Source organism: Sorex fumeus, unplaced genomic scaffold, assembly GCF_029834395.1.
Source record: "Sorex fumeus unplaced genomic scaffold, SorFum_2.1 ptg000021l, whole genome shotgun sequence".
Classification (NCBI taxonomy): Eukaryota; Metazoa; Chordata; class Mammalia; order Eulipotyphla; family Soricidae; genus Sorex; species Sorex fumeus.
In genome coordinates, this window is record NW_026606078.1 from 11,924,719 (window position 1) to 11,941,984 (window position 17,266).

The following is a 17,266-nucleotide window of genomic DNA, read 5'->3' on the forward strand; positions in this document are numbered from 1 at the left end:
GATAATTAAGAAAAATGAATACCATCACTTATGAAACTATTGACATGAAATGAAAGAACAGATAAGTCCATTGACACAGAATAAAAAACATTTTGTGGGAAATTCCAGATGAGGAGGAATATTGGGAGAAACTAGTGATACATAAATAGTTTCTTTAGGAAGATAACTACATTATGGAGTAAATGTTAATGAATTCTTCAAAATGAAAATTGCAGGAAAACAGTGAATTACATGTCTTAAAGAATAAATTTATGAAATACATATTCTATCAAAAAATTTCAAAATTTTGGATAAATATACAGATTATACCTTGTAGTTCATAAATTTATTGTTGTGCATGACTCCATATCCATACATATTCAATGAGAATAATTAAAAATATAAGAAGCAGTAAATATGAAAAATTGTTAAAAAAATAAAATCAAGTATATGGAGAATATTATGATTTTCAAAACTCAATAGTTTATAATTGCTTAATTTAAAAATGTTTATTGATAAGTAATAACATGAGTAGACCAGTCTTACTTGCTCCAGCAGAAGCCCCAGGAAATACTGGAACAGTTCAGGGACCAAGTTCTGGTAATATTTTGTCATGGAGTCACAGCAGCAAGTTTGGACAAACTTGCAGGCTATCGAATGTAGCCTGCCCACAGGGCAGAGTCTGGCAAACTCCCCGTGGCGTACCAAATATGCCAAATACCAGTAACAATGGTGGGTCTCACTCTCCTAAATAGCCTTGAATATAATCTCAGGGCTAGGATGAAAGAGACGTTACTGGGGCCTGCTCGAGGCAATCGACGAATAACAGGATGATGAAAAGAAAAAATGAAATGAATGGAGTCACAGCAAAGCCTCGAATGCTGCTATAAAATTTGCAGAAAGCAAAGTAAGTGTTACAGTGGAAGCCAGCACAGATAGCTCTAAGACAGACAAGGCAAGTTCAAGGTTAAGAATAAGCTTCATAATTCCATATACAATTAAGGTGAAAAACATTTTCTATTGTATAAGTGGTAAAGGGAATTTATTGTTGATAGTTTTTAAATTCCAGTGTTTGAAGGATTTATAGATATGTAAATACTCCCTGGAATCACTGGAAATATTATTGTAATGTTTTATATGTTAGTAAATAAATTGTATTTATGACACTGACGTTTGAATGGTTTCTTATAATAATTTAAACGTTCTGTATTTTTATAATAGTTTTGTTGAAATGTAATTTGCATCACGATCATGATCAAGACCATCCTGTTATTCGTCGATTGTGACGAGCAGGTCCCAGTAACATCTCCTTCATCCTAGCCCTGAGAATTTTTAAAAAGAGCCATATTCAAGGCTCTTTCAGAGTAAGGAGAAAGAGAACCATCATTGTTACTGGTATTTGGTATATTGGGTACGCCACTGGGGAGTTTGCCAGACTCTGCCATGTGGGCAGGTTACATTCAGTGGTCTGCCAGTTTGTTCAAAGTAGGAATGAGATAATAAGATGTCATGCGGCCACGAATGAGACCATGCGCTTCCGGAAGCTGGGTTTTATAGTCTCTGAGTCTTGGCCGTTGATGGGATTACACGGTGCCAGGGGGCCAGTTGGTGGGTGTGACCCCCACCTACTGGAATTTGGAGCATCTGGGTGGAGGATGCTCAGCCCCGATCCAAGTAGGCTTGGAGATCTCAGCCCCAGGACTCGCATGCCTTTGTCCCTCTGCCTGTACCTTCAAGTGTGCGGAGAGTGGTCTCAGCATGGTGGTGGCTGGTTATGGAGGTCTTCGACTGCCAGAGCCCTGGTCAGGGCGGGGAGGGAAACTCAACCCGCTCCCCTCCAAGGGGCCCCGGCGAGGACAGCCAGGCATGGAGGCAGGAGACTCTGTGCTGTTCTCTTCCGGGAGCTGGGTTTTATAATAATTTACATATCATAATATATTTTAAGTTATGTAGTTTAATATTTTGGTTTTGGTTTTTGGCTTATTTTGTTGGTTTTTAGTTTGGTTTGGGGCCATACCAGTGATGCTTAGGCAGGCATCCTGACTCCTGACTCTTTTTTCCTAAAGAGGTTCAGGTAATTTTAGTGCATTTTGCAGGCCATACCTGTTGGTACTCAGGGTTTATTCCTGGCTCTGTGCTCAGGGATCACTCCTGGCAGTGCAAAGAGGTTTATATGGGGTGCCAGGGGTTGAACTTGGGTTGACTGAGTGCAAGGCAAGCATCCGGCCCACTGTACTATTGCTCCTGCCTCTTTTGTTTGTGTTTTGGGCCGCACCTGGCAATGCTCACAGCTTACTCCGGATTTTGTGATCTGGGATCACTCCTGGTGGGCTTGAGGCACTATACAGGGTGCCAAGGATCAAATCCAGGTCAACCATATATAAGGCAAGCACTCTACCTGATGTTCTAATGCTCTGGTCCCTGAATTGTAGGGCATTTTTATCATGCCCATATCCCTTGCTTCCATCCCAACCAAACCCACTAACTACCCTTTAACTTACAATTACTCCTGTTCCGAGCAACAGCTGATCTTTCCTGTGGTCTTGCTTGTTTTGGACATTTCATATAATTTGTCATTATATGAGGTGGTGGTGGGGGAGAGAGAGAAAGAGAGAGAGAGAGAGAGAGAGAGAGAGAGAGAGAGAGATTGTATTGACTTCTTTTACTTAACCTAATGTCTTCAGAGTTTAAGAAGTAACATTGGAATTTTTAACCTGCTTTTGAGAACCAGAGATAACCAGACTTACTTTACCTACCACCCTCCTTTTGAGCACAGCGGGTAGGGCATTTGCCTTGCATGCAGCTGACGCGGGTTCGATTCCTCAGTCCATCTTGGAAAGCCGGGAAAGCTACTGAGAGTATCCTGCCTACACAGCAGAGCCTGGCAAGCTCCCCATGGCATATTCGACATGCCAAAAACAGTAACAACAAGTCTCACAATTTGTTGTGAGACATTGCTGGTGCCCGCTCAAGCAAAGTAAAAGTGTTATATTTCAGAAGTAAAGGAGCTTAGGGAACACTGAGTAGGTTTTTGTCTCACTTCCCAGTGAGTGTGAACCACTGTGTGTGTGCCACCACTTCTGTAAGAACCACAGTAGTAATCAGCCTCATCCTCAGGCTTGAGCCCAGAGATGGTCAGGGTCGCTGTGTTGCCAGACTTGGAGCCAGAGAAGCGATCAGGGATCCCTGATGGCCGCGTATTGACATTATAAATCAGCATTTTGGGGGATGTGCCCTCCTGCTGCTGGTACCAGGAGACAAGATTATATCCCCCAATGTCATCACTGGTCCCTGTACAGGAGATGGTGACTGTCTGTCCCTGAGTCCCAGATGTGGAGGGAAGCTGTGTCAGGATATTCTGAGTCCAGGTCCCTGAAGAAAGAGAAAATAAAACACTGGTGAGTTCAGTATGGTTCTGGATAGACATGTAGAAGGAAGACAATGGGTGAGCGCAGGTGTTCCCAGGGTCCTTTCTCTGAGCCTCACCTGAGCCCTGACTGAGGAGGCTGAGGAGGAGAAGAGCCCAGGTCATGATGGAGATGCCCAGAGTACTGCCTGCTGACTCCCCAATCCTGGGCCTGGCTTTCCCCAGGCTCTTATCCCTCCCCTGCCCCAGAGATGGGAGGGGCCTGCATGCAAAGCTGCTTCCTGCATCTGCTTCTGCTAAACCCCTCCCTGGCCTGGCCTTGGACTGATGTCTTAGGATTTCTTTACAGCACAGATATAAAATAAACAAATTTTTCTGACATTACTTTTCTCAAAATAAATATTTCTTTTTTTTAAAATTTTTATAAGTGAGACACCATGAGATACAGTTGTAGACTTACAAATTTTGTGCTTGGGTTTCAATTATACAATGATCAAATATCCATCCTTCCACCAGTGCCCATTTCCCACCACCAAGGATCCCAGTATCCCTCCCACACGCCAACCCCCCCATCCCACCCTGCCTCTGTGGCAGGGCATTCCCTTTTGTTCCCTCTCTCCTTTTGGGTGTTGTGGTTTGCAAAAGAGGCATTGAGTGGCAATCATGTTTGGTCTATAGTCTGCTTTCAGCATGCTTCTCCCATCCTGGGAGGATCCTCCCAACACTCAAAATAAATATTTCTTTATACTTGATTTACAGAGAATAATAAATATGCAACAGCGCAGAGTCTCCTGCCCCCACACCGGGCTGTTCTCGCTGGGGCCCCTTGAAGGGGAGCGGGTTGAGATTTCCTCCCCGCCCCGACCAGGGCTCCGGCAGCCGAAGACCTCCAGAACCAGCCACCACCATGCTGAGACCACTCTCCGCACACATGAAGGTACCAGCAGAGGAACAAAGGCATGCGGGTCCCGGGGCTGAGATCTCCAAGCCTACCTGATCAGGGCTGAGCATCCTCCTCCCAGATCCTCCAAGTTCCAGTAGGCGGGGGTCACACCCACCAACTGGCCCCCTGGCATCGTGTAATCCCATCAACGGCCAAGACTCAGAGACTATAAAATCCAGCTCCCAGAAGTGACATCTTATTATCTTATTATCTTATGCCCACATTGCAGCGTCTGGCAAACTCCCCGTGGCATACCCAATATGCCAAATACCATTAACAATGATGGGTCTCATTCTCCTAACTCTGAAAGAGCCTTGAATTTGGCACTTTTTTAAAAATCTCAGGGCTAGGACGAAGGAGACGTCACTGGGGCCTGCTCGAGGCAATAAATATGCTGAAATCCCTCGTGTTCATGATCACTTGTGTCTATGGGACCCTGCTGGGACACAACAATGTCTCTGTGAACACACAAGCTTGGGTCACCCATAGAGATACTCTCTATTGGGAGTCCATATTCTGGGTTATTTTCTAGCATTAGGAAATTTGGTTATATCTCTAAAGACTTGCTCATGGTGATCTCTTACTGTGGGTCTCCAAACTACACACTTTTCACTGGACCCTGCCACACTTGTTTGTGCTGAAATATCTGCAGCATGGAATTCCTCAGGCACTTGATCACTGGAATACTCACCTTTGCACCACAGGGATGCTTCGAATCAAGGAAGCCCAAGAATAAACAGCAAAATAGAAAAACACCACAAGTGATACTCCCATTTGTGTCTCCCAATGTTGCCTTTGCATTCTTGAACTTGTCAATTTAAATTTCCTCCCTCTTACTCTCATTCAACAAGCATAAGACAGTAAATTATGTACTCTATTCTAGCATTGAAAAAATAGTAGTGAGAGAAAAAAGAGAGAAGTACAATCTCAGCAAGGTATTTCTTATAATTTTGTATAATCCAATATTTTGTTCCCTTTTACGTCCCATTCTTATAATACTATATAAAATATATAATATGCATAATATTATATATTATATAATTAGTATCTTGTATAATATATAATGATATATAGTATATATAATACCATATATTATATACTATACATTATAATACAAATACAGTTTCAACATTCTTGGACTTCCTTTAAGTCAGTGAAACAATGAATTTAAAGCTATGTGATACGTCAATCTCTCTATACAGTTATGAAATACATGAATATCATTCCATCTCTCAACGTGTATTGTGAAGACTAACATAAAATTACATCTCATTGTTATTCCTTCCAAAAGCATGGAAAATATCCCAGTAGTGTTAAGGCAGATTGGATTGGAATATAATGCAAAAGTCAAGCAATCTCAATAAATATTACTAACATTTTCAACAACCAAAAATTGCACAGAAGGCTTAACTGTAACAACACCTTAGTAAGCCCTCAGATAAGGACTTAATCTAACAGTGGTGGTATACAATTTTTACAAATATTCTTCTAAAGAAAAATTGTTTAATCTTTCCATTGCCCTTTTAGTAGTAAAAAACAACATAAAATAATAATTGTGAGCCTGCTACGAAGGCAGGGGTTAAAGCTGGTTAGCAAAATAGAGTCAATTATAGTGGGAAGGTGAGAGGAGTGGTGGGATTGGTATTGGAATATTGGCTGCCTGTAAAAATCATCATGATCAACTTTATTAGCCTCAATATTTAAATAAAGTGGGTGGGAGAGGGATAGGGAAAGGCTTGGAAAATGACTTCTCATTTCTCACATTTTTTCTTTTTCTTTTTTTTTTTCTATTTTGACATTTTCCAATACACATTGCCTGCTGTGCATGAGTCAGGTTTCAAGTTCCAATCCTGGTGCCACCACATGTCATGGACATAATTCTGGAAGCTCTTTCAAATTGGCAGATTTGCTGTCTGGATCCCAGCACCAGAGGAGATTTTCTGCAATCCTACACCCATGTCGTATGAATAGTAAAATTAACAGAACATCCAATGATGAGCAGTAGTATAAGACATTAATATTTTCACCTGGAAAATAGAGTCCTAAGGAGCACCAATGCTGAATGTGTAGCCTTAATGAGCAACACAACTGAATGTGAAAGCACCATAGTGAGTGTGATATCAACCTACAACCACTGAAAAAACTAAGAAAGAGAGGAAGCCTTTGATATCAACTACAACCACTGAAAAAAACTAAGAAATAGAGGAAGCCTTTGATATCAACTACAACCACTGAAAAAACTAAGAAAGAGAGGAAGCCTTTGATATCAACTACAACCACTGAAAAAACTAAGAAAGAGAGGAAGCCTTTGATATCAACTACAACCACTGAAAAAACTAGGAAGGTGAGGAAGTGAGACATAAATTCACCAATTCTTAAAAGATACTCACTTTACTGTCAAGTCAAATAAATACTCAACCACAGATTACTCTTCAGTTCTAGTAAACTCAGACACCATTTCTCTACCATATGCATCTGAAAGCCATGAGAATCCTCAGAAGACAGCAATTTGAGAAATTGAAAATGTGAATCACAAAATATTCATGAGGGGAACTAGGGGAACATTTCTCCATCCTATGCAATGGAGAGCCCTGAGAATGCACAGAGAGAGGACAGTATTTGAGTAACTCAGTATGTGGATCAGAAAATGTGAATCAGGAGGGAAACTTCTGCATTTAAAGCAACATCAAGAGTCATGAACTTCCTGTTTCCCATTTTTATCTGGATTCAAGAATAGCCACAAAATTAGTACACCCACCCATTTTTCTTCTAGGAAGAGTGAAGGATAGGCAGCTGTGGTACACCACTCTTTTCAGAATAAACCGCAGCAATAAATTTTCCCTACTCAACTCTTTACCTCCACCAGGCGGCCACATGCTGCATTACAAAGACTGATAAAAAGCACAATTGGTAAAAGCTCAATTAAGCTGAAGATCCTCTCCTCCAATCCCTCTCTTTTCCTCTATGTTGAGTGTGAGATAACATTGGTTTTTCCCTTTCGCCTTGCCACAGGGAGCTTAGGTTTACTGGGTTACTTCCATTACAGTGCTCTCATTCCTCTGTGTTTATTTGTAACCTCTTTCTTTGTGCTCCGTTAACTTGTAAATTTTGCTTTTCTCTTCTCCTTCAGTCCTTTGCATAGATGATTCAGAGCAATGTCCTTTTTGTATAGACACAGGAAGATAATTAATGTTTTTATAACTTGGGAGTTAATTGACTCCAGATAATATTACCTCCTGGACATCTGTTCTCACGATTTAAGCCTCAGTTGCCCTTACTTCTTAGATCCCCCAAAGCAGGATCCCTACGAGGGACTGGATGGATCCAGGTCAAGCTATCAGCTATGAGCTACCCTGGCATTGAAATGGTTCTGGCCAAAGCCAGGCAGTCAGGAAGGGCTCTTAACTTATAGTTATAACTATAAGTTAAGAGCATGGATATGGACAAGTTCTGTAATGATCCAAAATGTAATAACTAGATCAGGACCCTGCTAGGTCTAGGAATGATAAATCCAGTCTGAGCACTGTAGACTGAGCCTATGGCGAGATGTTCCCAGAAGAGTCACCCTAGAAGCTCAATGTATCTCTTACTGTGTCCATACAAAATAACTAATATTAAGAAGTAGAATTAAGATGCTAATTAAGATATCAATTAAGTTATTGGACTAAGGAGAAGAGAAACATCCCTAGGTGGGATTTCTTCCCTTGGGCCTGATGGGCAGTCAGGAAGGGCTTTTGATATGTTGATTTTATTGCAGGACAGGGTAGCCATAGCTACCTCCAAGGATGGGTGTTGGAGAGAGACCAGAAAGAGACCAGGGCAGCATGATGAAGCGGAAAGAATAGCAAAGGGGATCGATGTAGAAGAACGTAGGGGAGGAATGCAGGAGCAGGCGCTTGGAGAAACAAGAGACCAGACTGTGAGAGGGAGCACAGAGAGATGAGCGGGAGAGACAGGAGGAGACAGGAATGAGGGGCAGTGTGAGAAGAGAACGGAGAGCTTAGAGAGATTGGAACAGACAAGTGGCGAGAATGGAATAAATGGCAACTGATCATCAACCAGCCTGGCCCTCATCTCCTCCTTCATCCACCCATGGCATGGGGCACCCTGGGTAGAGGAATGGCATCTCATGAGGGTGGTGAGAGGGAGAGCTGAGCTGCGGGGAGCTCCCTTAGCTGCCCGGAGATTACACAGATGGGAAACATCGAGACTTTGAGGGAAATGTAAGAATTGAAAACCACCTTGATTCTTTCTAGTCCTTTTCAATCTCTTTCCCTGGTCCTCAGAATAAAAAAAAAAGAAAGAAAAAGAAAACGTACATTAATAGAAAAGAAATACAGACGATTCCTACAGAGTCCCCATTTTATGGTTTTCTTTTTTATTTTTGTTTATTTTTAAAAGTTTTATTACAGCAAATGCCCTTTTTAAATATAAGCACACAGTGACAACCTCTTCATGTTGACTCATCCACCAGTTTTGCTCTTCAGATTCACAACCTAAATCTCGGAGGAGATGCAAGTCAAGCAACTGAAATTCACAGACACACTGGAATCCCATGGTTAAAACTGGGGCACCCTGAGAATGGGGGTAGTCCATGTTCCCCACTACAGAAGCTTCTGACGTCACACTGCTTGACACTGCTGCAGCTATGCCAACTGCTTATGACCTAACTTCATGGCTTCACTAAGGTTCCTGCAGGCTCATCCCACTTCTAAGGATCCTGAAGTACCTGGACCTCCAAATTCCACAGCACTTTATCAGGTTCACATTTCAATTTGTTTCAGTTTGCTTCTGGATAGTCCTATTTAAAAGATTTCAAGTATCTATTTGCTTGTGTGTTCTGAATGAAAACACCAGAAATTGGTGCTTAATTTTATTCATTTTTTAATTTATCAAGGGAAAATCATTTATAGTCATAAAAGAAATTATTATTTATCTGTAACAATTAATTTATGTAGGTTTCAGGAAGAACTAACCGAGAAAAAATTGAGATCAATAAGAAAAATTAAACAACTAATATGCTATATGAATCCTTAACAGGGATATGTAAACTCCTAGCAATACAAAAGTGTTGACATGGATTGTGAATTTTTTTATGTAGAGAGTTGAGGAGCAGAAATATTGGAAAGAACTGATGCTATATAGGACGTTTCTTTTAGAGGAAAATATGTTATGGAATAAAAATGTTAATGCATGTATTAACGTGAGACTAAAGAAAACATGTCTTAAAGGACTGAAATTATGGGATGCCAATTCTATCCAAAAACTCTCCAACTTTATAGGTGGATGTACAGACTAGCTCAAACAGTTTATGACTGTATTTTTGTGCATGCCTGAATACCATACAAATTCAGAGAGAATTAGAAACAAATAAAAAGAGCAGAAAAGAGAGTAAATAAGAAAGAATTTTGAGAATGTTGGAACTTAAAAATACCAAAAGCTTGTACTCATTCAATTTCAAAATAAATTTAAAAATAATGAAAATCTTAGTTTAGAAGGGAAAGAGAATAAGATGACTCGGAGCAGGTTTTTGTCTCACTTCCCTATGAACATGAACTACTATGCATGTTCCACCACGCCTGGTTGAGCCACAGTAGTAATCAGCCTCATCCTCAGGCATGAGCCCAGAGATGGTCAGGGTTGCTGTGTTGCCAGACTTGGAGCCAGAGAAGCGATCAGGGATCCCTGATGGCCGATGGTTGACCTCATAAATCAGCATTTTGGGGACCTTGCCCTCCTGTTGCTGGTACCAGGAGACAAGATTATATCTTCCAATGTCATCGCTGGTTCCTGTACAGGAGATGGTGACTGTCTGTCCCCGAGTCCCAGACACTGAGGGAAGCTGAATCAGGGCATTCTGGGCCCAGGTCCCTGAAGAAAGAGAAAATAAAACACTGATGAGTTCAGACTGGTTCTGCATGGACCTGAGGAAGGGAGACAATGAGTGAGCCCAGATGTGTCTAGGGTCCCTTTCCTGAGCCTTACCTGAGTCCTGACTGAGCAGACTGAGGAAGAGGAGTGCCCAGGTCATGATGGAGATGCCCAGAGTGCTGCCTGCTAACACCCCAACCCTGGGCCTGCCTTTCTCTCAGCTCTTATCCCTCCCCTGCTCAGAGAAGGGAGGGGCCTGCATGCAAAGCTGCTTCCTGCACCTGTCTCTGCTCACCCCTCTCTGGCCTGGTCTTGGACTCCAGATGATTCTGCATTACTTTAAAAAATCATTCTTATTGCTTTTTTTAATTTACTTTTTATCTAATTTTGGCATTCACGGGGTGCATGAAGGCCACTCCCTGTGATACTCTGCTAATGGGTCTGCCAGTTCAATGCCTGAAATGAGTAGCGTGCTGTGGACCAAATGTACTGCATGGTACTGTGAACCACCAGGGTCACGGTGCTCTGTGAGTCCAAAGCCAAACCCAGGAGAGTAATCTGGCGCCAGAGATTGAACCAGCAATAGACTACCTCTGGCACTTCTGTATTTCTGTATAGCACAGCTATCAAGAAAACTAATTCTCCTTGATATAAATTTTACTCAAACATTTTGATTCCTGCTTTGAAGAGGAAAATAAATGTGATGACATCGCATGCAGTTATGACCTTCCTATTCTGGGTCTTTGTTTGTAATGTGACTGCTTCAATGATCACTCGGTACAGTGCTACTCCAGGAAATGCCCTCTTGTGGGTGCCCATGCTTCAGTGTCTCTCTAACACTGGCAAAGTTAACCTGCCTTTTTGTGTAAACATCTCCTCTTGATGGTTGGTTGCTGGTGGTGAGACATTCAGGTAAGATCTTGTCATTACCCCAGCCACACTTATTTGTGCTGAGGCATTTGTTGTCCTGGACTCAGAAGCAGATTGTGACTCCCAGTTCAACCCCCCCCCCCCCCATACACACCCCAGGGAGGAAGCCCTTTCAACAAACAAGGGCACCTGTCAGCTACAATAGGTTTTTGTGTCTGTTTCTTTTCAGATCTCCTTCACATTATTCATCTTGCAACTTTATTTTATCCTGCTTTGATATTTAGGGAGAGTTAAAAATAAATTGTGTATCCCACAGTAGGTGTTACATGGAGGTAGTACTCTGAGAGACATAGAAAATCAGGTTTGATTTTTCTTCATTCCTATCTGTACAATGCGGTATTTATGAACAGTCATATTATCCAAGGACCTTAGTTCCAGTTTGTCTTTAATTTGTGACAGACTACAGGCAGTTTTTTCACCCTTCTAAGGTGGTTTTCTTCTAGATCACTACATTCATAGATATGTGATCAAGTTTCTTTATGTAAATACTATATGCTTCTAAGTCCTCTTTCTGTAAATATGGATACTAAATATAAAAACCAACATAATACTACATCCTTCTCTTTATTTCACCTAAAAGCTTCTAAAAATAATGTTAGATTCTCATCTTTTTCTGCAACTTATGATTAAATCTTGGGTTCCTTCTTTTTGAATGAACTACAATTCTTAATTGTTCAACCCTACCAAGATGCCAAAATGTCTGCTCCATCTTTAAGTCTCTTAGTCACTGAGTTTGCTCATTTATATAGTATTTGCCTGCGCCACCTGTCAGTTAGAAATAGACTGTAGATAAAAGTTCCACAAAAATGGATGGCTCAATGCAATGCACTTACCTGCTTTCTAGAATCATTCTTCGCCTCTCCAAGTGACGGTTACTTTGGGAGTTCTACTCTACCTTCAATCAACATTTTTAAGGTTGGCAACCCATTTGGATTATTAACATGTAAGTAGAAACTTACGTGGTGGCGGCCCCGGGTGATGTCAAGGTGGCTCTGTAGCGAATTCTCTCCAGCCCAGAGGCCTTGGGGGAAGGGGGATGACCTGGTCTCGGGGAGCCCTTGATTCGGTCTTCTCGCCTCCCTCTGGGTCTCCGGGCAGGTGGCAGCAGACATTCTTCCCTTGAACATCAGCCACGTCCCTGAAGAAGCCCCTGCTGCAAGGCCTGCAGCGCTGGGCCCTTCTCCCGCTCGGGTGGCAGTGTACCCAATGACCTTGTGAGCTACGGGGCAGGGGATCTAGTATCCAACTGTGTCAGGTCATCCTTTGCCCACTGGTTCTCAACTCCCCTTTCACGTTTACAGCGTCCCAGTGACATTCCAAATTGTAGACAGGCCTCATGATGCTGGCTGGGGTCAACCGATGGTCCATTCCTATCTAAATTAGGAACCCCCCCCCCCCACACACACACTCATACATGCCTCCCCCTAGTCTGCATCTTCGTCTGATAACTCACATCAGCCCACTGTGCTTTCCACCACCTGCTCTATGATGGCTGGGTCTGGAGAGGAGTTTCGGCTGCCAAACTGGACATCTGGGAGTGGGCTCAGCCGCTCGAGAGAGAGAGTTCTGCCACCGGCTGTCTTAAAAACCTTTGCTGGTGTAAGCACAAAAGTGATTTTGTTGTTGTTATTCTTTGAAACTTAACCTGCAGTGTCTCAGCTTCCCAGTAATAGGTGTTTAGTTATGGGTACTTGATTGGAAGAGGAGCAGGTATGTGGTGAACATTTTAATATGTACATCCTTGGAGGGGCTGGAGCGATAGCACAGCGGGTAGGGCATTTGCCTTGCACACAGCCAACATGGCCAACCGAGTTCGATTCCTCCACCCCTCTTAGAGAGCCTGGCAAGCTACCCATGAGGTATTCGATATGCCAAACACAGTAACAAGTCTCACAATGTTACTGGGCCCGCTCGAGCAAATCAATGAACAACGGGAGGACCATGACCATGACATACTTGGAAAGAAGCCTCTGGGCAGTTGTGAAGCCATTTTGTGTTTAATTTTGTCTGTGGAAAAAGTCACCAGCATTCAGGGAGTGCACTTGGTGTAGGAGAGTGAAGCGAGAGGGTTATCAGAGTGCTGGTGATGAGTTTGAAGGGACCGGCAGCCTTCAGTTCGGCCAGTATGGAGGCCCTCAACAGGCTCTTCATCTTTTGACTGTAACCATGAGCTCTAGGGGTGAATGTTTGAAAAGCTGTAAGCCTTAGGTAAGATTTACATTCATTTTCACACAGTCCATTTTCCTCTCTCATTAGCCTGCTGTCACATTTCCAGCCTTGCCTTTTCTTAAGTGGTGCTGTGGAGAGAGAACTGTTAACAGGGTCAGCTGGCCTATTTCTCTGTGCATAATACTTAGGTTACTGAATCAACACCATTCACAGAGAACTGCTATTGCTGCTATGTTGACACTGAGGATGTGGAAGATCAAAGACTGGAGATGGCCCCTGAGGTTGCAAGTTCAGTGAAAGGTGACTGGAATCCTGATTCCACCACTACTTTGCTAAGTAACCTTGAGCAAATTATTTCTCTAAAATTCCTATTTTGGGAGCTCAGAGAGAGAGAGAGTACAGAGTGAGTAAGGCTCCTTTTTTGTGCCAGTGATTGACCCAGCTTTGATCTTAAGCACCCAGTATGGTCCCTGAACCCCTTGTCAGGAGTGATTCCTGAGAAAAGAGCCAGAAGTAAGGCCAGAGCACAGCCAGTTATCCACCCTCCCCCCAATCCTGTTTTCTTGGAATATCAACTGCTTTTCAGGATTTCTATGAGGATGAAGCAGTCCATGGTAGCACTCTAGTTCCTGACTATTGGTAAATTCAATCTATTTATTAGGAATTATTATGTGAAGGGCTGGAATGATTGCACAGCGGGTCGGACATTTGCCTTGCACACAACTGATCTAGGTTCGATTCCTCTGTCCCTGATGGAGAGCCCGGCAAGCTACAGAGAGTATCCCGCCCTCACTGCAGAGCCTGGCAAGCTCCCCTGGCATATTCGATATACCAAAATCTGTAACAAGAAGTCTCACAATGGAGATGTTACTTGTGCCGGCTCAAGCAAATTGATGAACAATGGGAGGACAGTACTAAGTACAAACTTAATGAACTATTAAATAAGCTATCTTCATCACCATTACTGCCACCTCACCATCCAAATCCTATGAGGCAATTCAAAGCTTGGAATGCCTGCCTTTCCAGTTCAATCCCTGGTAACTCCACATGTGCTGAGTACAATCTAGGAAGCTTTGTTATTTCATATTGGCAGCTGTGTGAATTCCCAATTTCACGAGCAACTCCCAGTGTGTGTGTGTGTGTGTGTGTGTGTGTGTGTGTGTGTGAACTCTAAACTTAATGGTGTACAATCCCAATAAACAGATAAGATGTGTGGCACCAGGTCAGGAAGGGCAGCCTTGAGGAACACTTGGTGTTGAGTGGGGAAGCTCTGCCAACTGATGTGCAGCTCTAGCAAGCACCAGAACTCAATGGAAAAGTATCACAGTCAGTCTATCTAGACCCCCTGCTCTCCATCATTGTACAACCACCTCTGCAACATTGAATAAGGGAGAGGAGAGGAAGATATACTTTACAGCTTTCAAGAAAAAGAATATAATGCAAAGGTAAAAGGGTCAGTGAGATCACAACACCATTTGCCTCCCCCCTCCCCCCAAACATACACACTCTTTAATTTAGTTATAAATTATGAGAGTTTAGAAACAACAACTATTTGAATCCCCGATATGTGGGTCACAGAATGTAAAAAGGAGAGGCAGCCACATTTGAACTAATAGAGAACAATAGTGAACTTCCGGTTTTCCCTTCTGTGTTGCTGCACTCAATGAAACAGCACATTTGGGATAGTGCACCCTTATTTTTCTTTTAGATAAACTTAGTGAGAGGCAGTTTTGAGACGTTTGAGTTTATTTCCGGTAAACTAAGTAAAGATAGTACCAGAATACAGGTCATCACTGCCCCCTGGAGTCATCTAGTGGCATAACCAAAATTTATAGAAGCAGCACAATGAAGTTGATTTCTACCACTCGTTTCAATTTCTAGCATCCTCCAAACTTCTTGTTCTTTTCCTCCTTGTTTTCTCCTAACGCCTTGATTTTGGGTTTTCTATTTGTTTTGTTTTGTCTTGGGATCACACCTAGTGGTGCTCAGTATTTTATTTTAACTTCATTTAGTTTATAAAAATTTAAAAAAATTAATTGAGAAACAATGAGATATACATATAAGTTGTTCATGATTGGGTTTCAGTGATATAATGTTGCAGCACCTGTACATTCATCAGTATATGTTTTCCACCACCAATATCTCCTCCTCTTCCTCTTCCTCCTCCTCCTCCTCCTCCTCCTCCTTTTTATTCTACTCCTCCTGTTCCGGTAATTGGTATCACATCTGTGTAGAATGGTGAGATCCTGGTAGGGAATCCGTAATACAGCTCAGGGAGGATCCTAATGTATTGAGTTTGAATGCCGTGATTTGCTAGGACTTTGATGACTGCTTCCATCTCAACAGAATCAAAGGCCTTCTTTAAATCAATGAACGTTAGACAGAGCAGCATCTTGAACTCATGAGAAACCTCAATGAACATGGTTATTATGCGGATAGGGTCGATCTTGCTGAATCCTTTGCAGAACTTGGCTTGCTCGCATGGTTGTCCTTCATCTAGTCTTCTGCTAATACTACTCAGGATGACTCGAGTGAACAGCTTGTAGATGACAGACAATAGGCAGATCCAGTGATAGTTGCCAATGTCGTGGATGTCTCTCTTCTTGTACAGTAGTATAATCCTGCTGGTTTTCCATTGGGATGGAATCTTGCATTCAGACAGGTAGCGTGAAAAGAAAAAGCCAAACCGGTGTATTGATGAGTAACAATGGCAGAGTCTTAAGTTGTTTGCGTCTGACCTTGTCTTGGCCAGGTGCTGTTCACTTCTTTACTGATAAAATGGTGTGTTGGATTTCGAAAGAGAGAACGTTGGGAACGATGTATCCATCCTGTAGAATTTGGTGTGTGGGAAGGTGGACGTAGCTATCAAAGAGACCCAAGTAGAAGACATGGATAATCTTCTCCATTGCCCTTCTAGGAGATGTGATAGATCCATAAGAATGTCAGTGGGCGAGGTGAATGATTTTCCCGCTTCTGCCCCATGTACCAGCACTGCTGCTCTTCTCTCTTTGAGGTCTTCATTTATCACTTCTCTGCACTGCTTTTTGAGCGCGGATGTTCACTTGCGGTTGCCTGAGGCTTGCACCAAGCCACATTGGCGAATAAGCTCAAGAGTTTTCTAAGATAGGCATTTATTTGTGGTTATCTCTCTCGGCATTCCTTGCACAATCATGGAGGTGCTGAACCAGTTGATCGTATTCCTCGTCAATGTTATCAATGATGGCATCTTCCCATGTTGCTGCAACAGAGCCAAAGAGCTCCCAGTTGGTGGTCGTCTGGGAGTTCTCTTCTTAAACTTTTCAGCCCTTTCTCCTGACTCTGTGAAGTAGAATTTTGCATGAAGGAGAAGGTAGTCTGATACTGCTTGAAATTTTGGGAAGACAGCGACATCAGTCAGGCAAAACCGTCGATTGAATATGATGTGGTCAATTTTGTTGTGGAACCGTCCACCAGGAGACTCCCATGTCCAACGTTTAGATTCAGCCTTCTGGAACTGTGAGTTACCATGGATTGTCTAGGTATACATGAGAAACTCAAGAGAGACTCTCACCCTGTTTGTTCCACTCTAGGCCATGGGTCCCGATGTGGAGTTCTTCAGCTTATGTTCTCGGTATTATCTTGGCATTAAAATCACCAACAATAATCTTGTAGAAGGTGTGGTCTTCTTTATAGAACTTCTCCAGCTCCATGTAGAACTTCTCAATTTCTCCTTCATCATAATTGGATGTTGCTGCATAGACAACCAAGATAGAAACTGCCAGAATGAGCCACATCTATTCAAGTGTAATCATCAATTCGGGTTGTTTGGCATTGGAATGAATCAATGATCATGGCCAAGTTCGTGTTGACAAGGACCACCGACACCTCCGACACCTGTTTTGTTGCATATTCCGAGGAAGAGTTCTTCTCCAGTGTCAAAAACAGCGTAATGTGATTGATGCCTTCTGGTCTCAGTCAGACCAATGATGTCGTACTTGATCTTTCGAGCTTGTACCATCAAGTCCTCG

The 17,266-nt window shown here is 42.6% G+C and overlaps 1 gene segment (V, D, J or C); it reads right to left on the reverse strand.

Moving 5' to 3' along the window:
* Nucleotides 1-7,763: 7,763 nt before the first annotated feature.
* LOC130022858 (immunoglobulin lambda variable 2-18-like) lies at nucleotides 7,764-10,320 on the reverse strand. The segment is given in 3 exon segments: nucleotides 7,764-7,825; nucleotides 9,882-10,160; nucleotides 10,275-10,320. Coding segments are annotated over 3 exon segments (387 nt in total).
* Between the last annotated feature and the right edge of the window lie 6,946 nt (nucleotides 10,321-17,266).